This window comes from Vanessa tameamea, chromosome 2, assembly GCF_037043105.1.
Source record: "Vanessa tameamea isolate UH-Manoa-2023 chromosome 2, ilVanTame1 primary haplotype, whole genome shotgun sequence".
NCBI classification, from domain to species: domain Eukaryota; kingdom Metazoa; phylum Arthropoda; class Insecta; order Lepidoptera; family Nymphalidae; genus Vanessa; species Vanessa tameamea.
The window spans coordinates 11,195,001-11,217,779 of NC_087310.1; the positions used below are offsets into that span (position 1 = coordinate 11,195,001).

Sequence of the window (22,779 nt, forward strand, 5' to 3'; positions counted from 1 at the left end):
GGATTTGTTCTTTCCTTCCAATATTCTTCTACATGAACTGGTTCATTCGAAGCTAAGACCTGGTCCTTTAGCCATTGCTTACGCCAAGCTCTTTCAGCATCAGTCATACCAAGACATCTTTCTCTTTCAGATGCCACACGACCTGCAATGGCTATGGGCTTTACACCCGCTGTCTGTGCCATTTTTGTCTACTTTAATTATCCTCAGTTAACTGATGTCTGGTCCCAATTCGTACTATTTTTCTCTAATTTGACATTGTCAATTTTGACATTATAAATGCACTTTATTTTTTATGTTATTTCTCGAACTCCCAAGTAATAAGCCATATAGCTTAAAAGTATCTAAGTTATGCTAATGATATCAATTTTGTAGATTTTTTACTCAATGTAAAAAAATAGTGCAACGTGAAATGTTATAAATTGATGTAGATGTTTATTAAATTTTAAGTTATATTTTAACCATATAAATCTATGGATATAATAAATATTTATGAACTATTGAGACAATAAATAACCTATTTATATTTGTACAATTTAAATTCAAAGAATGTTCCTGTCTGTATTTACTTTTATACAGCGTAACTGAATACAGTTTTTCTTTAATAATGTGTTATCTTATCTGTCGAATTTTGCTACCAAATACCAATGGCAATAAATTGGCAAGTCGCGCCGTGTGACAGTGAGATAAATTATTTTTTCAACGCAAACCTTAATTTTTGTTTACGTTTATTTCCTATTTATATAATTGTAAGCAGTTGTTGGAAGAGGAGATCACCATGCCTCGATACCATACAGTAGAAATTAATAAAACAGAATGGATTGTACCTGAGAGATATCAAATGCTTACACCTGTGGGTTCTGGCGCTTACGGACAAGTTTGGTATGTATTTATTTAGAATGGACAGGCACGTTGCCAGTATTTATTTTTAAGTTATTTTTTGTAAAGAAGATCACATTTAATGCATTGATTATAAGTAATAAAAGTAGTAAAAATGTTTAAGGAATTAAATAGAGCACTGGTTTATGTGGGTGTAACAGGTTTCATGAACGTCCTATCAATTTTAATTAAATATTATCTATTGATTATACTGATTAAATAACAAACAAATACAGAGTAACTTAAATTATACCAAACTTAAAATAGCTGCTAGTATGCAATTAGTCTATTTTTAATCACATACTTTTTTATTTTATAATCACATAAAAAATTATAACGACTATATTAATCAAAGATTCCATCAATAATTATAATATAATAATCATAATACTGATAACAAGATTTGATAATGTATAATCCAAAATAACTTTTCCAGCTCTGCCATTGATACTTTGCATAATATGAAAGTGGCCATCAAAAAATTGGCAAGGCCCTTTCAATCAGCTGTCCATGCTAAGCGAACATACCGGGAACTGAGGATGTTAAAACATATGAATCATGAAAATGTGATTGGTGTGTATAAATTACTTTTTTAATATTAAATAAGTAAATATGTATATTCCCAAAATTCCCATAGCCATATAATTTTAATGCTAGTGTGATGTAATTATGTCTTTAAATTTTAATGAATACCATTCTTATTTTAGATTTTACTTATATATGGTCGGACATTCGAAATGCAATTGTATAGCAAATCCATAATTAATATCAATGATTATTCAAGCTATTGTTGTAAAATAGTATATAAAATAAAATCATTGTACAAAATAAGTTTCATCTGTTTTTAAGTTGTGTTATTTGATTTTAAGATAATATGTTTAAACATAATGGACTAAACAAAGTGGATCAGTCTTCAAGGAACTTCATAGTGTTAATTAATATTTCTCTCAGTGTCCATTTCTATGAGTGGTTGTGACCACTTTCCATCAGGTGCCCATTAGCTAGTCCACCTGCCTATGATAAAACAATTTAATGTTATCTACATTTACACATACATAAGGTTTTGTGATTGTTTTAACTTAATATTACTCCTAAAATGTATAAATGCATTTTTTATTTTTTTGCAGGCCTTTTAGATGTATTTACTCCGGAACGAGGCTTAGAGGAGTTCCAACAAGTTTACTTGGTAACACATCTGATGGGTGCAGATTTAAATAACATAGTTCGCACTCAAAAGCTTTCAGATGAACATGTTCAGTTCCTTGTCTATCAAATTCTAAGAGGTCTCAAGTATATACATTCGGCTGGAATTATTCACAGGGTAAGAAACTGCGAAACTATTGGTTTAGAATACTGTAAAAGAATTTTTCTTATAATTGTTAAGTTATATTTTATTATTATTGGTTAAAAATTAATTTATTGGAGAACTCTCCACATAACCTATCCGAGAGGATAGTAGCATATCCTTGATAATATTAGAATTGTGAAAGGAAATTCCTTTTCTTTTTATTGGTTTATTTTATTTTTACACATCAACATAGGATCAATCCGATACTTTTCATAGAGATATTTTATAGGCTGAAGTGAGATATAGACCATTATATATAGATAATGCAAGGAAGGGAAGCCACGAGTTGTGGCCAAAGTTTGCAATATTTTTATAAATTGCTTGCCAAAAATAGCTATAAATATAACTCTAAATTTATCTTAACTGCCAATTAATAACTTGTAAATTTCATAATATGGGGAAGAATTTGTTATCTACAATAATTAGTTTAAATCTGTACTACTGTTATATGGTGTTACTTTAATAATTCTAGGACTTGAAACCTTCAAACATCGCTGTAAATGAAGACTGTGAACTTAAAATATTAGATTTTGGTTTGGCTCGACCAACCGAGACAGAAATGACGGGTTATGTTGCCACAAGGTATGTATGGAAGTATTATTATAATCATTTTGAATACTTTTAGAAATTAATCTGCCAGACAATTCCATGGGAAACAAATAAGGCATTTTAACACTATAATACCAGTTTATTAATATAATATCTGTAGAATACTTCCATGTAATATATTACTAAGAAGAAAGGATATCGAAAGAAAAGGTATAAATTTTTTTTATAAATTATATTAGTTATAAAGGTACAATCTCTTTATTTTTTGTTCAAATTTTGATAGGTTATGACATATTAGGTTTAGAATTCAAATTTTTTTTTTGAATCCATGTTTTCTGATCATGTACTAAAAGTTTTTTTTATAATATATTTAGTTATTTATACTGATCCTTTCGTAAAATATGTTGAGGTTGTAAACTTTTTCCTGAGTTGCTCAAAATACTTGTGATAAGAGTCTCTGAATGAATGAATATCTGGTACCTCCCATTTATGTCATTGAGTACATCTTTCACAGAATCTATTTGTCTTATAGCCTCTATATCGAGTACTATATAACTCGTTATTATTTATTTTATAAATTAATGCAAGCATATTAGATTTATCACATGTGTTTTATAATAGATGTAAAACGAATACTCATTTTTCCCATTTAAAATCTATTACAAATAAAATCAATTATGTTATTATTATTGTTATATATCTTAAAGATTATATATCATAATGTTAGATAGATGTCATATGACTCTCTGTAGTCAACATTGACTACAGTCAGTCGGCGTAAGTTAATTTCTATACTTACTTTTGTTATTAGCTTGCATTCCTCTTACTCAAAACAGTGGCATAACATAATTTTTAAGAGCGTAGTTTGTAAGCGTGGGAATTTATTTTAGAACACACACATAGGTACCGTCCAATAATACAGTTGCATTGTGCAGTGTATTGTACGCATCCTCGGAGACAATTAGTTGCTTGTTTTCGGTGCAACGAATAAATTAAATTTTCATTGCGCGTTCATAACGTAGGATTTATAAATATACATTTAATTACGAGTAATGTATTAGCTATAAGGTTGTCACTCGCAAACACAATTATAAATTATTTGTTAGCATAGGGTGCGGTCAGAGTGCATTAAGATGCCTCATATACATTATGATTTTAATTGATTCTGCTCTCTCTGCTCTCCTCTAACTAAATAATTATTATTTTCTGGATATTTTAAGGTTGGTAGGTATACCGAATTAGGGCGTTAAGACACATGACATTATCACTTATTTAAATTTTATAAATAAAAATAATGGAGGTAAATATTAATCAGTTTTTTTTAATTAACTAAAAATTAAAGACCGTTTTTGCTTAGCACTATGCACTATTTTAATTAAGCATTTAAATAATTAGGAATTAAGCAGACGAACTAAACGACATGAGTATGGGGAGTTGGCGTTTGTTTTAAATTTCGTATTAAGAGAAAAAAATAAGCAGGATAGTGCAAAAAATACATTACATTCAGGTACATTCAGGTATTCACTATGTTCATCCTTACAATTTTGTACTTTTAATTCGACATTAGGGGAAAGTGGTTCGTACACTTTTTAGATTTAATACTTAAGTGTAACAAATATATTATAGTTTGTTACAAAAAAAGTCTATAACTATTATGACAAAAGGTTAAAGGGTTATAGGCATTTTTCTATTTGCTAACTTGTCTATGTGTGCGTAGACGATTCGCGAAATTATAAGACTCGGCTCGAAATAAAAACTGACGTGCTCCCACCTTGGGCTCTGGGGAGGGACTGAAAATTTATTGACAGCGATGTCGAATAATAAGTCAAAACCGTCAAATTATTTTCTCTATACTAAAAAGTATGAACGACGAATGCCAAAAAGTAAGCAATATTTAAATAAAAATTACTATAATATTGTGTGATATAATAGAAATTGAACACGGTGAACTTATTATTTACACTTTTGTGTCCCCATTTAACCAAAAATACATGTATAAACTAGCAGCTAAATAGCTTAAAAAATGTTAATTAAGCAGCTAAATAGCTTAAAAGAAAAGGTCGATTTCAGTGTTTGGAGTGATGTTGACGATGAATTTACTAGGTTATTGATACAAATTTTATAAATATCATGCGGTGAAACTTGAGATCTATCTATTAAGATACCGAATGTTTTTTTTTCATCCATAATCAATGCTCCAATTTTAAGATATTTTGAAAATAGTAAGCGCTATTTAGGCGTTCCGCAAGGACTGTCCTCTTAACTTCGATAAGTGTGAATCATGAATAATTTGATAAAAAAACTTCATTTAAAAATAAGCTTTTAATTGCACTATTTAATAAAATCAGAAAATCTAATTCTCGATGTAACTTTTCGGACGATACCATTTTTTTATACGTCTATACCTGCGCCCCCTTTAGGTATGTTTTAAGTTTCAAAGCGCCAAAGATACATGACGTGAACGTTTGTTATTGTATTTGATTGGGATGTGATACACGTGGATATTGTCTGTAGGTGGTACAGAGCACCAGAGATCATGCTCAACTGGATGCACTACAATCAAACAGTTGACATCTGGTCTGTCGGATGCATCATGGCCGAACTACTGACCGGCAGGACTCTGTTCCCTGGCACAGACCGTATCCTTTTGTTACTTCTAATTTTTCATGTCGTAGATAGTAGATATAGTTGATTTTTTAAATATAACTTTGTTTTAATTAATGTCGTACTTGTACCATAACACCTTGTACACTTTATATTATTATTTAAAAAGGATGAGCATGACAAAAAATTGTATATGATTTTATGTAGAAAACTGAAGAGGTCTGATATTGAGTTTTAAATATAACTGAGGTAAGTTTTAAACACTTATATATAATATTTACTATCTAAATAAATATAGGATAAGATTAGCATTAGTATAGTAGTAAATAACAAATGAAAAAATAAAATTAAGACCTGTGCAACAAAGAATAAGCTGGACAAACTATTGCATCCGAATGTCACATTTAGAAATGTTTCACTGAATGATGTATTTAAAATGTATTCTCATCGCGCCCAAAGACGTTTCATTTTAATAATGACATCACATCAATAATTAAAACATTAGAAAATGCTTTTTGTGGTAACACTGTATTTTAGCTTTCGACGTAGCATAAATTCACTTTATTTCGCTTGTAAACCTTAATGGACCAACAGATATTCATCAGTTAAATTTGATCATGGAAGTTCTTGGTACACCAGCACAGGAATTCATGCAGAAAATATCCTCAGAGTCTGTGAGTATATCCATACTTTGTGGGAGATTCCGTTTGAAAGACATGTACATTGTACATACTTGAATATGTTTAGATGTAAGAAATCTGCATTTAATATTAATATTGCCAATAAACAAATCTGAAATGGTATTTATGTATTAAACAATAGTCTATTCCAACCTTAGTAGTAAAGACAAACAAACAATTTTTACATAGAAATTACGTAATACCACTGGTCCTGATCTTAAATAACATCTATGGTATTCATTATGGATTCGTTTTGAATATTGATGAATATTTTTTTAGAATTTGGAATTAAAATTAAAGTACTACAGGTACTTAAGTGGCATAGTATTATTTTTAAAATAATACTATGTTAATGAAGTACCGTTTTTAGTACATAATATAGCAGAGCAATTAGCAAATCGCATGGAATATGTAAACCCAAGGTTTGTTTAACTTTACTCCTTCGATTGGAAGAGGTTACAGAAAAGAGCCATATTTGTACGTGACGTACGTGATGTTATATATCACAAATTTGTAAATAAATGTTTATAATGATCTGCATATGGGCACTTATTAAAAGCTTGTCTAATATTTATTGTGCTTGGACTGGTGCTTCAATAAAACTCTGGTTTTGTCTCGTTACTATGCTTGTGTAAGTTTTGTGCTTGCCTTAACATTTACGCGTTCAGATATTGATCATCTCACAAGAATATTATTTTTGTGCGGAAAACCAGAACAAGAGACGATTGACAAAATAATAAGCGATGAGGTAAGCTAACTAATCAGTAACTTTGATAATAATGTACCCAATATTATATGTTGTTGTAAATTTATTCATATTCAATAACCGGGTATATTGCTGTTGTACCTCACGAGTGAGGCGTCTCATAATTTTTGTTGAATATTTCTTTTATAACAAAATTCATTATTGGGTCAGTTTATATCAATTTTGGATTTCGTGTCGCGCTTCTAATGCTTTTGAATAATAAACTCCGAATGACTTAATATTAACATTGCCGAATAATTTATTAATTTTGGAAAGAAATTGAACGAAAAAGTTTTTGTTTAATTATTAAGCGATCATATTTTTTTAATTTTGTCTCGTTCAAAGTTTGTGAGCATTGTAACCATTTTGTCTTGATCTTTGTGATTTTTTGTTTATAGTATCGCGTGTTGTCTTGGTGATACTTTTCAATGTTTTATTATTATGAGCAATTATTTTTAAATTATTATTGAAGTACAAACTTAGTAAATAAAGCGTTCGAAAACCGAAATGGGGAAATATTAAATACTCGCAAGTAGTACAGAATATCCTTGTGCTCTGTTTATAATGCATTTCGTAGTCGGCGGTGACGGAAAACATCATGTGATCGTCTTCAGTTTCAGATAAAAATCCGCATCCGCTATTCGCAAATGTATTTCCGCTAACCTGTCTTGGAGTAGCGTAGTGAAATAAGCTCCAAATCTTCTCAAGAGGAGAGTCGTCCAGCAGTGAGCTATTAACGAGTTTTTACTTTACAAATTATCGTTCTGGCAATTTCAGGCACGTAATTACATCCAATCGCTGCCTACACTGAAGAGACGTGACTTCCGCGAAGTGTTCCGCGGCGCGAACCCGCTCGCCGTCAATCTGCTCGAGCTCATGCTGGAGCTCGACGCTGACAAGTGCGTATTGTATTATAAAAACATCAAAAATGTGATATTCAGATTTTTTATATATTTAAATATCTGAGCTGATTTATGGTTTATGTGTTTAAATAATAGAACCAAATAGATGTAGTCTTTGGAGTTATTACATTTTACAACATAATTTTCTTGTGTATTCATTTAAACTTTAGTGGTGTTTAATTGTTTCTATATGTGTGATTGCTTACTCCTGCCTCTAATCATGCGCAGACGCATCACGGCGGAGCAGGCGCTGGCGCACGAGTACTTGTCGCAGTACGCAGACCCCACGGACGAGCCCGTGTCGGCGCCCTACGACCAGAGCTTCGAGGATATGGAGTTGCCCGTTGACAAGTGGAAAGGTAACCTGCCTGTGCTGTCTTCTAGAAATACCATTCCGGACGAATTCATCGTATTGTAGCAATTTGCTTATAAATTAATTTGTAAAAAAAAAATTTTGTGCTCTGGCTAACTTATATATGCGGCTGATGATCCTGAGGTCTTGGGTTCAAATCTGTGGGTCTGGTCAAGGCTTTTCAGTTAAGGAATTTAGTTTGACAGTGCTGAAAACCCCTTGTCCTAAGTCTGACCTGCCTTTATGTGGGATTGCCCTCCCAACGGCTTATGAATAAGGTAACTCGAGAGTGATTCTATGTATGCGCCATTGTCCAGGGTTTTGTTAGAAGGGTTGTTATAAATTATGGCTTACAATTTTTTTCTAGAAGGAGGGTCTCCAAATTTACTCGTGTTTGTGCCCACCCACGCCCCTACCTGGTTATAATACGCATTCGCAGTTGCTCCATTATGAAAGGCCGCTGTGGTCGAAATCAGTCAGGGATATTTATTCATTGTATGCGTTTATGTTAAAGATTTTTAAACATATTTATTTTCTACAGAACTAGTATGGAAAGAAGTAGTGGAGTTCAAGCCGCATCCGCAGCACATGAATACGGTGATCGAAGTTAACCCCTCGTAATCTACATATTATCGTATTAAAAATATATAGGCCATAGGCCATTTTAATTATTGGACTAGACGTAATAAATGGAGCAGGCGTCCGGATTACTTTATAATACAGAAAAAAAACTATTCTCATAGAGTATTACTAATACGCCAATGTATTCTCTATAAAGGTAATATATTTTAAATTTTTTGTTGATATAAAATCATGCCCGTTCAATCAAACTGTGAACCCGCTATAAATAAAATTAAAATTATAAAATTTCTGATAAGGGGAGCAACTAACCCGGAAGTCTGTCTCCGTTATCAAAAGTCAATTCTTATACGTATTGATTATATGATGTTATTAAATAACACTTTTGTGTCGGTCAGTATGTAACAGTATAAATAAACTTAAAACTTCTACAACGATCGCAGCCTTACTTGTCTATGGACGCTTATTATAATTTCATAGACACTTTTTTAATAAGTTTATTCCAAGTACGTATATCAAAATAAAATAAGTTGTCTTATTAAAATTTATTGTAGAGTTTATTGAAAACGATGAATTTCGTATTTTATCTTTTAAGTAATATTTATTCTTTTGCCCATTAATGAGCTTTGCGTTAATTATTTGTATTTTATTTTAATCTTAGTGATTTAAAAACGATCTAAGAGCTTTATTTACTACTTACACTATTCAATCTGTTTTTTTTTTTTATATTATAAAACTATTTTATAATTTTAGGGCTATTTTATCTGTTTGGATAAATTTTAAAAGCATTGTCATGGAAATTTGCCTAATGTATTATTGAGCACTAAAATGCAGTTTAAAATATCTTACGCTTTGTATTGCTTTTCGAAAATAGGTAAAAAGTGCAATAACATCGAACTTATTGTCATTATATAATAAGAAAAATGCATACTGGAAAATACCGTCCATCTTAGATGGCTATCATTATTGCTCATTTTTTTTTTAAATAAGTTTAAGAAAGTAAAAATATATATATTTTATAATTGTTTTATTAACAGGTTTAAAAACCGATTGCCATAATCAGAAATGTTACCCTTCAATTAATTGCCACATCAAGTACAACTCCGTCACAATAGTTGCAAACACCTGTGGCGCAAATCCTTAATTTAAAATATTTTCATGCGAAGTGTACATGGCGTTGTTGTATTCGATGTGCGACGTGCAAACAAGTTTTATCTTGTTATTGTAATGTATTGTTATTTTGACTTAAGTTTAGTATTTGAATGAATATAAGTTTACCTCGAATTTATCTTTTATTTAATTAACTTAAGAAATTTTACCTTACTGACAAACGAATGTTCTATTTCTATCTCTTATAAAAACGACTATGTTTAAGCTCCACGAGCGATTTTTATGATTCTAGAGTTTATTCTATCTATTCCAGTGCTGTTGGTGGATGCTCAATAATTTAAATTTCAAAATTAAAATTTACTTTATTACATTAAATTCACTTACATATTTAATGAAACTTGGAGAAAGAAACAATTTCATGCCTATCCACCTTTAAAGCCTGCTCCAATAGAAGAAGGAATAAAGAAACAAATATTAGATATACGTATTCCACAGAACAGCTATGTATATAGCTTTATTTATAAAACAACGCTATTCAATTTAAATACTTATATCCACTTTAATTAACTTCCTAAGTTACGTCACAGTTTCGTTGACATTCAAAACGGCATTTTATCGTAAATCCATAAATATCATAGATTATTCAAGCTCTCGACCAATAATACCGCGTCAATTCGATGTCAGATTGGTTATTTTGTCCTCGTGGTTGGAATAGACTATAGGTGTTCCCACGATGTTTTGGTGCGCCATCTTGCCGCGAGCAATTTTTTACATTATAAATATATATAATTCAAAGGAGTATTAAAAATATACTTACACGTTATAGTACTCGTATTGCTGTTTCTTTTCATAATTATCAATTGAAATGTAATAAAACTCCGGGTTAATTGAGTACATTAACTTTTATTTCGACACAGTTCAGCACTTCTGATTTACTTTGTACAAATGAATTACGGTTTTAGTTTTTCTATGAAAATAATGAAACCTCATCAGACGTACTGAACGTAGCCGTATTTACATTCTCAACGTCCTGTTGGTACATTCGTATTCCTTTATGACAATTAAGTATCTCAGGTTTAATTTAACATCTCGCTATATATCAACTCATTGTAAATCATAATGGAATCTTCAAATTCGATAGAAAATACCCGTATTTCAAACAAAATCTAACATTATCCTAAAATAAAGGTGTTATAAAACGACATTGTATTTTGAATAATTTTGTACATATAGCTTGTGATTTTGCCAGTTGATCGAATATAATACATTTAGTAAAATTACTTCGAATTAGACTTTATTCAACAATGATCGTATTAGATACAATCAAGCGATTAAGGTCAATAAGTTAACGCTTAATGTCTTTAGCAATTTTCGAAAATCAATATTAGACTTTGGATGAAAATTAATGAAAAGATATCTTACAAAAAAAAGTTAAGAGAACAGCAGTTACTATAATATTTACAAACATGGCATGCGATATGATGCTAGGATCTGTTCCGAGTCTCATTTTTTTATTTCAGAAATGTTGGATTAAAATAAATAATTTAATTGAATGATTTTTACATATTACATTAAATTTTAATTCTATTAGCAAATATTAAAATGAACGAATGAATTAACAGTACAGATGCATGACACACTAAGCGATCCTTTCGAGATCCAGCTCATTAAAATAGTAAGATAGTTAATCCATAAATAATATAAAATTATCACAATGTTTGTTTATGTTTTTGAGATATTTACAGTGAAGAGAATGCGTTCGCTATAGAAAGATTTAGGGGCAGATCGTCCTCGGAATCAGAGTAGTCCGTGACCATTCCGCGTGCGCTGCTGCCCGTCGACCGGTCCGTATCGTCCGGTTTCGCCTCTGACTCCAGCGTAAAATTGTTTGTATTATAACTTCGATTCGTTGAACTACATTTTGAACTACAACTCGACTCACCAGAGTTTTTTTGACTATTAATTACGTTAACAACACTCCTCAGTCTTTTGCTCTCGCGGCTTAATCTGCGACGATTAACATTATTTTCTAACTTACGTTTATTATTTCTAGAAGTCCCACTGGTGCCGGGCTGGTCTAGATTCGGCAGCGGCGGCTCCTCGCACGCCGTGGCGGGAACAGCCTCGCTTGACTTCTTCGTGGACTTGACGCCCTTTCCGGAGTGGGATTTACGTTTACTTCGCTTCTCTCGCCCGGCCGGAGTGTTAGGAGACTTTTTGGTTCTGCGATGAGAAAGTTTTTTCTGTTTCCTCCTATTTCTCTCGGTATACTCGATTCTCCTCCGAGACTTCTTCCTTTTGTTCTCGGTCCTCGAACAATCGGAGTCGCTGGAGGGGTTCGTAGAGGAGGAGGACGCGGGGGAAGAGGAAGTGGAGGCGTAGGATGTGACGGAGGAGCGGTCGTCCCGAGAGGGCGTGGTGCGGCGCGTGTCGGCCGTGCTGGCCGAGTGCGCGGAGCCGAGGCGGCGGCGCGGGCGCGGCGGCGACGGCGACGGCGTGTAGGCGCTGTCGCTGTCGGAGTCCGGCACCTGCCGCTTGAGCGTGAGCTTCACGAGCGGCGTGGGCCGGCCGTCGGTGGTGTCGCCCGGCGGCTCGGCGGGCGCGTTCTCCTGGACGATCACGTCGCTGTCCGAGCCCAGAAGGTCGACGACCTCCGGCGTTCGGTCCTGGGGCGGCTTTATGTACCCCACCACCATGACCTCCGATGAGTCGTCGTCTGTATCTGACTGAGATATCGTTTCGATGGGAATTACGTTGTCGGCCGTCGGCTCGGGAATATAGTTCTGCGGGTAGACGGGGGCCGGTACGCGAGCCGGTGCGGGCGCCCGGGATGGGCCGGGCGGCGGGTCGGCCGGCTCGGAACTTGAGATCATGACGATGTCGGAGTCAGCGCTGGCCTCTGACTCCGAGCTCGATATTACCTCGTTGACCATCGTGGACACTCTCGTGTCCGTGGTGTATTGTACGTTGCGATCGTAGCCGGTCATGTCGTAGGGCGTGGAAGCGAAGCAGTATAACTCGTGGAGAAAATGTTCAGTTCTATCTCCGAAATATCTTTGCAACGTCTCTCTGAACTCGGACGAGTTGATGTGGTACTGAGGGAGTAATTCTAAAATTCGTGCAATGACATAGGAAATGTGTCCAATGTTTTCATTTAACAAATAATGTAGTTCCCTATTCAGCCACGGTACTAGCCGATGCATTTGAGAGTCATTGTACCTATAACATGAAATTAATCCAGTAAGTATTAGCAGATCAAATAATTTCTGGTTACATTACAAGTACAAATGCTAAGCGTTAATCACCTGTAAAATTCAGGCGAACAGTCTCTAAACCTGCCAGTAAAGTCAGGCAGTGGTCTGGCCCACAAGTTGTAGCGGTACACGGTACGACGGAAGGAGGCGGGGGAGCGGCGACGGTGCGCGGGCGGGGGGAACACGTCCGCCATCATGGGGTAGTGCAGCAACAGCTGCTGGATGGCGATCGTCTCCCGCCGCGGCAGCGTCAGCGTCGTCCTAGGCGGATTAATGTCATCAAAAGGCCTCATATTCAAATCTTATTTATTCTTATTTATAACTATACTTCAATTTTCTTTAATGATGTTGAAAAATAAACATATTTTTTAAAATGTTTTTATGAAATTAAATTTTAAAAAATCATATATATATTCATAAAGTAGTATTAACAGAGGCAGAATAAAAAAAATAGATAACATTAAAAAGTATCATTATGGGGATATCAACAAACCAACATATTCATCAACATTTTAAAATGGGAGTCAAAACCCCAAAAGCCATTCCCAAAGCACTAATGTCAAAGTTAAAAGTAAATTATAATTATAAAACCTTACACCATATTATATTTGCATGCCAATACTTACTCTTGAGTGAACAAAGCTTATCATTTCTGATTAAGGGTAAGTTGTGATGAAACAAGATAAGCATGACATTGCACAATAATAAGTACTTTATTTAAAATTTTATTGCCTGTTCTTTAAAAGGGACACATTTCTCTAAAACTACTCTCTACACAGTTGATAATCAGCATTTATTTATAACTAGCTGACCCGCCCATAATACATTGGACTGACAATTTTTAATTTAAAACAAGTCACATAGTTCACCATGGAATTATAGTTTTAAACAAAGTAATAAAAGCTTTACAGAAATTTCCCAATTTTTGTATTACATTTTTAAATAATCAGTTTTTTATTTATAACAAACATATTACCTGTATCTAAATCGTCTGGTAGCTGTTGTGATATTGTCAATTTCAATTCTATCAGCGATTTCATCAGTCTGCCTTTGTTCCACCATATATTCCTCATACTGATGGTTTGATCGGACATTGTGAATAATTGATCTGAAATTTTGCTTACACAGGGGACACTCTGCTTTAACCTGCAATTATAATGCAAATTGAAATAAGGATTTCTCCTTTAAATTTCTGTATCAGCTTTTAGTAAACTATGTTACAGAAATAGAGTTTACATACCATAATACATTTTCTAGCAAATATTTAGTATCATACATGTTCAGATATTAACAGATAACTTATCTATCAATATCGTTCAAAATATTTATAATTGACTTTAATAAATAATATCATTAATAACTTACTTTACTCCAGGTGAGTAAGCATTTGAAGCAAAACTGATGGAGACAAGAATCAGTAAATGACTTGTTGCGACATGTTCCGAGGCATATTGCACACTTTGGTGGTGGTGAACTTCTACCGCTCTCATGTTGGGGACTACTATCGTCACTCTTAACGCTACTTGGATTGGCCCCCGAACTGTCATCTTGAGCTGGTGACAGTGTATCCATGGTTGATAGCGCCTATCTGTAATTAAAAATTCCCAGTCATATATTAATAAAATTTATCTGATATTTTGCTTTTATTATATTTAATAGATATTTATACCTTCAAAATGTATCTTTAAGCCTTTATACATAATTGCTGTAAGCAATAGCATCCAATTTATTAATCCATGTTTCAGTTTAAAAGCAAAACACCAATTGAAAATAATCTTATATAGAATGTATGTATTTTAATATTTCAATGTATAAATGACATAATGAAATATTGACTTTTATAATTGAATATAAGTTGTTCAATTTACAATGGCTCTAAAGCAATATATGCAGATTTAATTCAGAGCCCTATTTACATGTCTACTCTGGATCTGAGTTTTGGCCATTTTAAATTGACTTCGATTAATCAAAACTGATTCAATTTGGTAACCGAAATAAAAGAACGTTATCACTCAAATAAACACCAGGTAATAATTAGTCAAATCTGATGGCTGCTTTAAGTCTCGTAATTCTTCTCTGAACTTAAATTTGTCACCTACTGTGCCTCAAATCCTGACAAACAAGTCTAGAAAGGTACATTACAAATCAATGATTACCTTTTCATGAGGGCTAAATCACACCGAAATCAATACTTCAAAATTTTTAGCTCTTAACATTTGCACTATGGCTGCAAAGCTCTATTTTACTGTAATGCAACGATTTTTATTTTATTGTCGTAGTGCGTGATTCTGATGTACATGTATCTTGACAAGAAACAGTATTGGGTGAACATACTCAAATATAAATAATAAATAGATCATTGATTGCCATTACTAAAAAATTGCAATAAAAAAATTATATATTAAAATATACACTATTATTAAAAGTAATAAAAATGGGTTACAATAATTAAGTAATATCAATATAAGATATAAAGAAGTTTTATCCTCAGATCGATGAATAATATTTGAAACAAAACTACAAAAAAAAAATACTTTTTCCAAGTAAGCTTTTATAAGCATTTTTAATCGTCATATTTAAACAAACTATATTAAGTAAAACGGTATATTAAGTAATCGGAATGTAGATTCTACCGAGAAGAATATTAAAAGTATCGAGAAGAATTACTAGAATATTTTCAACTTTAGATTCTAAAGTATTCTAATTTTTAGATGACACGTATGAAATTCAAATTAAGCTCAAATCGCATAATTATTGGTGGATACTGTGTGATAATATGTTTTTTCTTATATTTATTTTAATGCTTCGTAACTACATTGTATTCGATATATCGAAACAATTTTTTGTCACATAAAGTGTTTTTCCTTTAAATGCATAGTTATATTGATTCTGGTTATCATACATATTTTATTTTATTTTTGATTACCTACTTTTTTAATTTAATTTATTTCAGTAGCATATCTTGTCATTTGTCAATGTCAAAAATCTTATAAAGTAAATATCGAAATCAAAGGCATTTGCAGAATAAATCTGTAGGAAATTAGAGTTTTCTCTAATTAATCATAGAATAATGGGGTTACTTAAAAAGGTTCTACTTTTAATTTAATATCTGAAGATTCCTTTTCTAATGTTAATGGTTATATAACAGTCATTTGTTATTTTTGAAATTGGTTTATATTGATTTTAAGAAAGATTCAATTAATTCAGAATAGTTAAATTTTGATAATTATTGCAAAATATGTTTTTAAATTGGGTCCATATTTTATATTCTAGACGACAGGCCTTGTGGGCATGGCTGTGGCGCCTAATCCTCATCATACTTTAGGATCACTGTATGGCAAAATTCTCAGAACACTGCAAAAGATGCCAGAGTCATCAGTATATAGAAAATATACTGAACAGATTGTTAAAGAAAGAGCAGCTGTTTTAAAACAGGTAATTTTATTGTATTATTTTGTTTAACAATCATATAAATACTCAATTTGGTTTCTTACTTTACAATTTTTAAAAGTTATATTATAGTAATTAATACCTGATGTTTTTTACAATTTTTAGACAAAAGACACATATGAAATTGAAACTAAAATAAACTGCGGTCAAGCTGAAGAGCTTATCATTCAAGCTGAAAATGAGTTAAATCTGGCACGTAAAATGTTAATCTGGAAACCATGGGAGCCATTAGTTGCCAAGCCTCCAAAGACACAATGGGATTGGCCTCCAACCAAAGCTTAAACTCATTGCACATTGATAAGAGAATGAAATTAACAACTGTTTCCATCGTTATTTGTAGAATGCAATTATAGTTTTAATTTGTTTGAAATAAAGAGACACCAGTATAAATTAAATAACATTTTTATTCTGAACAACCTATTGAAACAAGGGTTCCCTTACTATGAATATTTCATAGCATTGAATGTTCATGTCAAATGTATTTCCCATTACAAATCTGTAATACTGTTAAAGTAAAGTGTTCCTGTAAAGTGTTAAAAACATGAAAGAGTTACATTATTAATTAATCTTATGTGGCAGCAAATTTGTTATATTTACAAGAGTTTTTTTTTAAAAATATATGATTACAATATTGTATAGTTATCATAAAAATTTACTAAGCTTGTGACCAATACAAGTGATGATACAGTTAACGTCTCAAAGGTAATACATGTAAAATTTCAAATATTCTTTTTAAGTTTTCAATTATAACTTAAAATATATGTATAGCATCAATTAAAAATCACCAGATGCTTTTTCATAAGAAATATTCATGTATTTTTTTTTTATAAATTAACCCTGCATGTTCAATAAATGTATTATTATTGGATATTTCTTGTCATGATAATGGTGTTTTTAAAGATTTAAGTATATGTAAGCGCAAAGCTTATTTGATATATATAACTTAAATTAATGCTATTTTTAATTAACAGAGTTACTTTACAGTATTTTCAGGTGCAACAGCTTTTTATAGTACATTGTCTTAAAATTTACAATAAATTCACCTTTTTCATTTAATTTATTTTTTAAGGTTCATAATAATATATCAGATTACATAAGTTTTAATTGTAGTAGCAAAAATAAAACTTCCAAATCCAAATGCATGCTATTCACTTAAAGAGTAAATGTGAAACTTACTTTGGGCCATTTCATAAAATTAAATATTTAAAAAATAAGCAGCAAAAAAATGCACTTAGATGTATTGCTTTATTTGTTTAGATGTAAACGGATAAAAATGTTTCATATACTAAATAATTCATAACAAAAACTTATTGCTTAAGAGTTTTTGATGTAAAACAATTCTTGATCTTTTCTGTATGAAATGACATGACATTAGCTCATACACATGAGTAAGTTTTTAAGATGTACATGTATATAAAAAAAGTTTGTATAGTTTCATAAAAGAATATAGCTCACAGAAGATAAACATATTCTTGCAAAGTAATATAAATGGATAAAAAATAAACATTTGTAGCATAGATAATACAAATATATATTGACGGATAAATTATCTTCCTAAGTGGTTATTAAGCCAGTTTCATTAAATCAGTCCATTTAGCAAGAACATATAAGAAGGTAAACATTATATATAAATATTTATTTAGTTGACACAACAACACAGGTATACAAAGCATTTGAGTAGTGTGTCTTGAACCTTAATAAATATAAGACTTAATACTAGAACTTAATTAATAAATAAATTACTGTTGCATTAATGATTTTTTAAAAACACATTTGTGTTGGCTATAAATATTATTGAAAAAACTAGTTAGTTTGATTCTCATCTATGAATAGGTTAACTTGTACTACTCTTTGGCATGTCACTGCAGTACCCAGAGAAATTGTTTATATAATTATTTTCCATAAGTAAAATTAATGCATTGACTATCAGACTATTTAATTAAACGATAAGTGGGTCGGTTGAAGGTTAGAAAAATTTTGGCACATTGCAAAAATAAATCAAGGAATGTACATTTATTAAAATAATCTGACATTTAAATTATCATAACATGATAATAATTGACAAAAATATCATATAAATGATTCATACATTAAAATTCATCACATTTTTTTAACATTTATATAAATAGTTCAATTATTCTTTATATATTATGAGAAATTCATTAATCATTTTGTTTATACTGCAGGTTGCATGTCATCTGCGTGACAATATGGATTTACCCAACTCTTAAGTTTTGTAAACATTACAATGGTAACTCACTCATTTAAATGGTGTTAACTGTTCATATAAGTTACCGAACCATGAAAATAACTAACAACAAAATATAATATTACTGAGTTCTTCAATATACAAACTAAGTGCTCAATATGTCTAAAAATAAATAACTTTATAAAAATTACTCATTCTACAATACCTGCCTTTGAACTCTTTCAACTTAAAAGAAATATTTAAAACAACCTTTACATCTCCAGTTATGTAGATGTAACCCCTTTCCTAGCTACAAGTAGGTTCAGGACAGGGTGTTTTTTGATGTAACTAACAGCTTTTTTATGTGTTACCATTGTGAAGTCATATCCATTGCATTGTAAAATTTTGTCGTGCATCCGTAGACCAGCTTTTGCAGCAGGGCTTCCTTCATGAACTTCCGTAACATATATACCCTATAAATAATGACAATGAATATATATAGTAACATATGAATAAATCATTATAATTAGAGTGAAATAATAAGAATTGTTGATTAATTTATTATTACCTATTTCCATATAATTGAATGGTTGAGCTTAAGATAAAACAGATTAAGAACAAATATCATTAACTTAAATAATATCAAAAACGAGTTATCAATAATGACTAATATAATTAAAAAAAACAAGTTCAAAATAAATGTATTCATTTTAAATATAATAAAAAACATAATTAATCTACTTACGTTAATATAAATGTACTTGTAATGTTATTATGTACTTACGTTGTCCGTATAGCCCTGGGGGCTCTTACGATAGTCTTGGTCAATACCACCGCCGATTTTGAACCCACATTTCATAACTTCGCGACCTTCTGCATCAACACCGGCCTCTTTTTGGAGGGTAATTGGAATCTGCGGGATGTTTAAATATAAAAAATACTTACTTTGAGAAAAACAATAAAGAGAAAACAAAACAAGAACTGGGAGTGGTCTCCGAACTAACACTAAGACATTCCATAGCCGTTCCGGCTTGGTGTTGAAAAGCCATTTTCGCCATGATTGCGGTTTAAAATTGATTTGTTTATAGTAAAATTTAATTCTTTATAATAACTATATCCTTATGCGTTTGAAATCTCAGAAAAATTATAAAATTTATCAATCAACGTTGAGTATACTCTTGACAGTACTTCATGTACTTGACACAACAAGACAAGCAACCTGTATCTGTACTGTAAACTTCACAGAGTACAATAACAACTATGTTTTTTTACTCTGTATACATATATGAAATAAGATAAATTTATTAAGTGATGCGCAGATTATGTTTTGATTTTTTTAAAATGGAGTGTTGGCCAGGCCGATTGGCATATGGGAAGTCCTTACCGCCGCCCGATACCCATGGATATTGACACCGTAAAAAATATTATCCATCGTTTACATTGGTAATGATATTAGGTTTTATGGTTATTGCGACTTCTGTGTTTACTCTAAATTGTATTTTTTTTAAATTTTGAATTTAATTATTTTTTTTATGTTGGGCAGTTAACATTTAGAGGAATAAAGTAATTCAAAAAGATAATTATTTATCTTTAACTATTATATTTGAAAGTGACATTTACTTTTAAGTCCTGACGGTCTGTTATCACATTTGAATAAAAAACGCAATTGTAAGATGAAGAAACAATTATCGATGAAACGAAAATAATATAACAAATTATTAATAGTGTAATTCAATAGTGTGATTTGCAACAAATAAATTCCAATTATTAAATTTAGCCTTTTGGAATGGGTGAACATAGACACGTTTGGAGAATAGTATTCAGAAATTTTATAAATTCCCTTAAACCACGTCAAATCCAAGGAAAAAATATAGGTGCGTATATATATATTTTTTAAACACTCGGATACAAGAATAATATTTTACAATTTAATGGTACAATAATTGATGTTTCTTTTCAGGCAAAGATTATATTGGAAATGTTTACTATGAAATCCCTGCAGATCCGAGTAAAGGAAAGAGGAAGCCTTCACGTTGGTATGACCCACCAAAGGGTCTCGATTTTCAAGATCCATTACCTGCTGAATGGGAAGCGTGGCTAAGAATGAGGAGGTATATATATATATATATATGTAATATAACTATATGTAATATTAATATTGTACACAGCAAAGAAAGCAACGATAAGTATGTTGTGGTCGATAAATTATTTTTCACAGTCACACTTACTGTATAGATAAGACTTCAGGAAGTAATGGCTGCCATAAAATTGTATACATAAAAATCATGCTTCTTGATATACAACTCCATCTGAGAGAATGATGATTTATACGAAAAAACAAAATGTAACATAACTTCTAGTAAACTAATCAGGTTTTTATTGTTTATTAAATCCTTGACATACTACAAACTCAGAATAATATGATTAAACTCTTTCATTAGCTGTAGACCTTGACAGTAAGAAATTATGATATCAAAAATGTTACTTTATTATTTTTACAGAATGGAACCACCAACAGAAGAAGAAATAGCAAAGAACCTTGCCATTGCAGAAATGAAGAAGGTTAATGCTGCGAAGATTGAAAAGCAAAGGTTGATAGATGGTGGTTCTCTTCCAGAACCAGTAGAAAAAGGTCACGAATCGTTTCCAACTTATTCAGAATTCACACCTGGAGATCCAACCAATAAATATAGAAATTGAAACCTGAACACAGTATATAGTATTTATTATTGTAAATAATAGTTGTTGCTAATAAAATTAAATTAGTTTTAAAATATGTTGGTTGTTTTGTTTTTAATAATAGCTATTAAAATAGGTTAATGGGTATGGCACTATTCACATTTTCAACAGAGATTAATCAACTGTGCAGGACATTATGATGCAGAATAGTGCATGCAAGCACAGATACACTGTCAGATACCCTTGCTATTATTTGTAACTCCACCAGATTAGGCCTAATCCAGGTTGCAGGAGGTGCAAAAAACCCTGGTGCAACACGGTGGGGTGTGTCGCGCCGTTGATGGTGAAGTCTTGTACTATTTACAGGATATATAAAGGAGAGTGTGTGTCTGCATGTCTATTCTCTTATAATCTCATGGAATAACAATTTAGTGAGCATTGAATGAACATAACTGATTTAATACATCAACAACGAAAATTTCGTATTTTTTTTAGACTAAAAGGGGCAGAATGAAACTAATTTAAGTTAGTTAAATGTTTGAATTAAATAATCCAAGAATATATAAGAATTTGGTCCATATCAGATATCGATATTATTCTTAATATTGTGTCAATTCACTTAGTTTTAAGATGATTTTACTTAGAAAAGGAAAAGCATATAAACTATAAAAAAATGTTTTAAGAAACAAAAAATATACCGAAATTTAGATTGGTCCTGGATGTCGGTAAAGAAAAAAACTGTTAAGTAGGGATTCGGTATACCAGAGGCTACCTAGTAGTTGCACAAAAATAATATTTAGGCATTAACTATGCGCAAGCTACATTTTAAATACCCAGTTAGAAGTTAATGTATGTACCACACAATTGTTAGTAATTTCCTGTGACTCTTGCGAGAATTGTGAACAAAAATCCTATTAATCGATTTTTTAATCGGAATAGGTATATCACAGGATCGGCCCAGAATGTAAATCTAAGACTTTCTTCTAGATATTATAGACAATTAAACAAATCTAACTATGTACATTTACACTTTTTCAAATATTTTAATATGTGCCAAATGTAAAGCTTATAAGAATATTTTTTCTTTTAGACCTTATTTAATAAAATAAGTTTTCCTAAAAATATATAATTTTTTAAATACCGACTACGTTTAGAAATACTGTGAAAGTACTACCTACATCACATACATGTCTGTAAAAGTATGATGGCCTTGCCGTCAACTCAGCATTCCAACCGTAAGCTTATTCTATAGATCCGTAGAGTAATAGCTACTGAGTACAAAATCTATGCTTGCAGCTTGCATCTATTTAGGAAAGATATCCTTTAAATAACTTACTATTTTTGTTTCAAGGATATTTGATATAGATACATAATATTAAAAGGTTATTTCGAAAAATTCAATTCAACCTGACGGAGTCGAGAGACTCGCGTAGAATATAATAAAGTTATTTCTTTTATCCTAA

At 31.5% G+C, this 22,779-nt stretch overlaps 6 protein-coding genes across 7 annotated transcripts in view; 3 read left to right on the plus strand and 3 right to left on the minus strand.

Annotated features, from left to right (window-relative positions):
- LOC113402030 (uncharacterized) overlaps window positions 1–261 on the minus strand; it is a 1,180-nt gene extending 919 nt beyond the window's left edge. Inside the window, exon 1 of the mRNA XM_026642145.2 lies at window positions 1–261. This exon is cut by the window's left edge and continues 61 nt beyond it. Coding sequence (XP_026497930.2) covers window positions 1–182 — 182 coding nt within the window. The 5' untranslated portion in view covers window positions 183–261.
- Window positions 262–634: 373 nt separating this feature from the next.
- Window positions 635–9,919, plus strand: LOC113402027 (mitogen-activated protein kinase p38b-like). 2 transcript variants are annotated; one of them, XM_026642142.2, is made up of 9 exons: window positions 635–879; window positions 1,313–1,449; window positions 2,004–2,197; window positions 2,697–2,806; window positions 5,288–5,412; window positions 6,726–6,805; window positions 7,580–7,701; window positions 7,933–8,063; window positions 8,598–9,919. In XM_026642142.2, exons 1-9 carry the CDS (start codon window positions 776–778, stop codon window positions 8,675–8,677), a joined length of 1,083 nt encoding a protein of 360 aa, XP_026497927.1. In that variant the 5' UTR covers window positions 635–775; the 3' UTR covers window positions 8,678–9,919. The 2 variants fall into 2 exon arrangements, with proteins under 2 accessions (XP_026497927.1, XP_026497926.1); XM_026642141.2 differs by lacking the exon at window positions 6,726–6,805 and adding an exon at window positions 5,972–6,051 and having other exon boundaries at window positions 636–879.
- Window positions 9,920–10,628: 709 nt separating this feature from the next.
- Topors (Topoisomerase I-interacting protein) lies at window positions 10,629–15,327 on the minus strand. Its single transcript, XM_026642135.2, has 5 exons — window positions 15,156–15,327; window positions 14,365–14,587; window positions 13,976–14,145; window positions 13,051–13,260; window positions 10,629–12,964 (listed from the first exon to the last, which is right to left on the minus strand). Exons 2-5 carry the CDS (start codon window positions 14,569–14,571, stop codon window positions 11,485–11,487), a joined length of 2,067 nt encoding a protein of 688 aa, XP_026497920.2. The 5' UTR covers window positions 14,572–14,587; window positions 15,156–15,327; the 3' UTR covers window positions 10,629–11,484.
- Window positions 15,328–15,921: 594 nt separating this feature from the next.
- On the plus strand, window positions 15,922–16,847 carry LOC113402033 (NADH dehydrogenase [ubiquinone] 1 alpha subcomplex subunit 5). Its single transcript, XM_026642149.2, has 3 exons — window positions 15,922–16,087; window positions 16,273–16,434; window positions 16,555–16,847. Exons 1-3 carry the CDS (start codon window positions 16,070–16,072, stop codon window positions 16,729–16,731), a joined length of 357 nt encoding a protein of 118 aa, XP_026497934.1. The 5' UTR covers window positions 15,922–16,069; the 3' UTR covers window positions 16,732–16,847.
- LOC113402032 (tax1-binding protein 3 homolog) lies at window positions 16,834–19,868 on the minus strand. The gene is made up of 3 exons (XM_026642147.2): window positions 19,642–19,868; window positions 19,422–19,550; window positions 16,834–19,110 (listed from the first exon to the last, which is right to left on the minus strand). Exons 1-3 carry the CDS (start codon window positions 19,693–19,695, stop codon window positions 18,922–18,924), a joined length of 372 nt encoding a protein of 123 aa, XP_026497932.1. The 5' UTR covers window positions 19,696–19,868; the 3' UTR covers window positions 16,834–18,921.
- A 405-nt stretch (window positions 19,869–20,273) lies between these two features.
- Window positions 20,274–21,412, plus strand: LOC113402031 (uncharacterized protein). The gene is made up of 3 exons (XM_026642146.2): window positions 20,274–20,511; window positions 20,598–20,748; window positions 21,139–21,412. Exons 1-3 carry the CDS (start codon window positions 20,424–20,426, stop codon window positions 21,335–21,337), a joined length of 438 nt encoding a protein of 145 aa, XP_026497931.1. The 5' UTR covers window positions 20,274–20,423; the 3' UTR covers window positions 21,338–21,412.
- The last annotated feature ends 1,367 nt before the right edge of the window (window positions 21,413–22,779 follow it).

What these genes read in the sequence shown, in the direction of transcription:
- LOC113402027 (XM_026642142.2), top strand. Translation starts at nt 776, where the DNA reads ATGCCTCGATACCATACAGTAGAAATTAATAAAACAGAATGGATTGTA. An exon ending in ACGGGTTATGTTGCCACAAG is followed by an intron (nt 2,807 to 5,287) that starts GTATGTATGGAA and finishes TATTGTCTGTAG; the next exon opens with GTGGTACAGAGCACCAGAGA. An exon ending in CTGGAGCTCGACGCTGACAA is followed by an intron (nt 7,702 to 7,932) that starts GTGCGTATTGTA and finishes AATCATGCGCAG; the next exon opens with ACGCATCACGGCGGAGCAGG.
- Topors (XM_026642135.2), bottom strand. Translation starts at nt 14,571, where the DNA reads ATGGATACACTGTCACCAGCTCAAGATGACAGTTCGGGGGCCAATCCA. An exon ending in GCTTACTCACCTGGAGTAAA is followed by an intron (nt 14,146 to 14,364) that starts GTAAGTTATTAA and finishes TTATAATTGCAG; the next exon opens with GTTAAAGCAGAGTGTCCCCT. An exon ending in ACCAGACGATTTAGATACAG is followed by an intron (nt 13,261 to 13,975) that starts GTAATATGTTTG and finishes TAATCCGCCTAG; the next exon opens with GACGACGCTGACGCTGCCGC.
- LOC113402033 (XM_026642149.2), top strand. An exon ending in GAGCAGCTGTTTTAAAACAG is followed by an intron (nt 16,435 to 16,554) that starts GTAATTTTATTG and finishes TACAATTTTTAG; the next exon opens with ACAAAAGACACATATGAAAT.
- LOC113402032 (XM_026642147.2), bottom strand. Translation starts at nt 19,695, where the DNA reads ATGGCGAAAATGGCTTTTCAACACCAAGCCGGAACGGCTATGGAATGT. An exon ending in CGGCTATGGAATGTCTTAGT is followed by an intron (nt 19,551 to 19,641) that starts GTTAGTTCGGAG and finishes AACATCCCGCAG; the next exon opens with ATTCCAATTACCCTCCAAAA. An exon ending in CCCAGGGCTATACGGACAAC is followed by an intron (nt 19,111 to 19,421) that starts GTAAGTACATAA and finishes CATTATTTATAG; the next exon opens with GGTATATATGTTACGGAAGT.
- LOC113402031 (XM_026642146.2), top strand. Translation starts at nt 20,424, where the DNA reads ATGGGTGAACATAGACACGTTTGGAGAATAGTATTCAGAAATTTTATA. An exon ending in AATCCAAGGAAAAAATATAG is followed by an intron (nt 20,512 to 20,597) that starts GTGCGTATATAT and finishes GTTTCTTTTCAG; the next exon opens with GCAAAGATTATATTGGAAAT. An exon ending in GCGTGGCTAAGAATGAGGAG is followed by an intron (nt 20,749 to 21,138) that starts GTATATATATAT and finishes TTATTTTTACAG; the next exon opens with AATGGAACCACCAACAGAAG.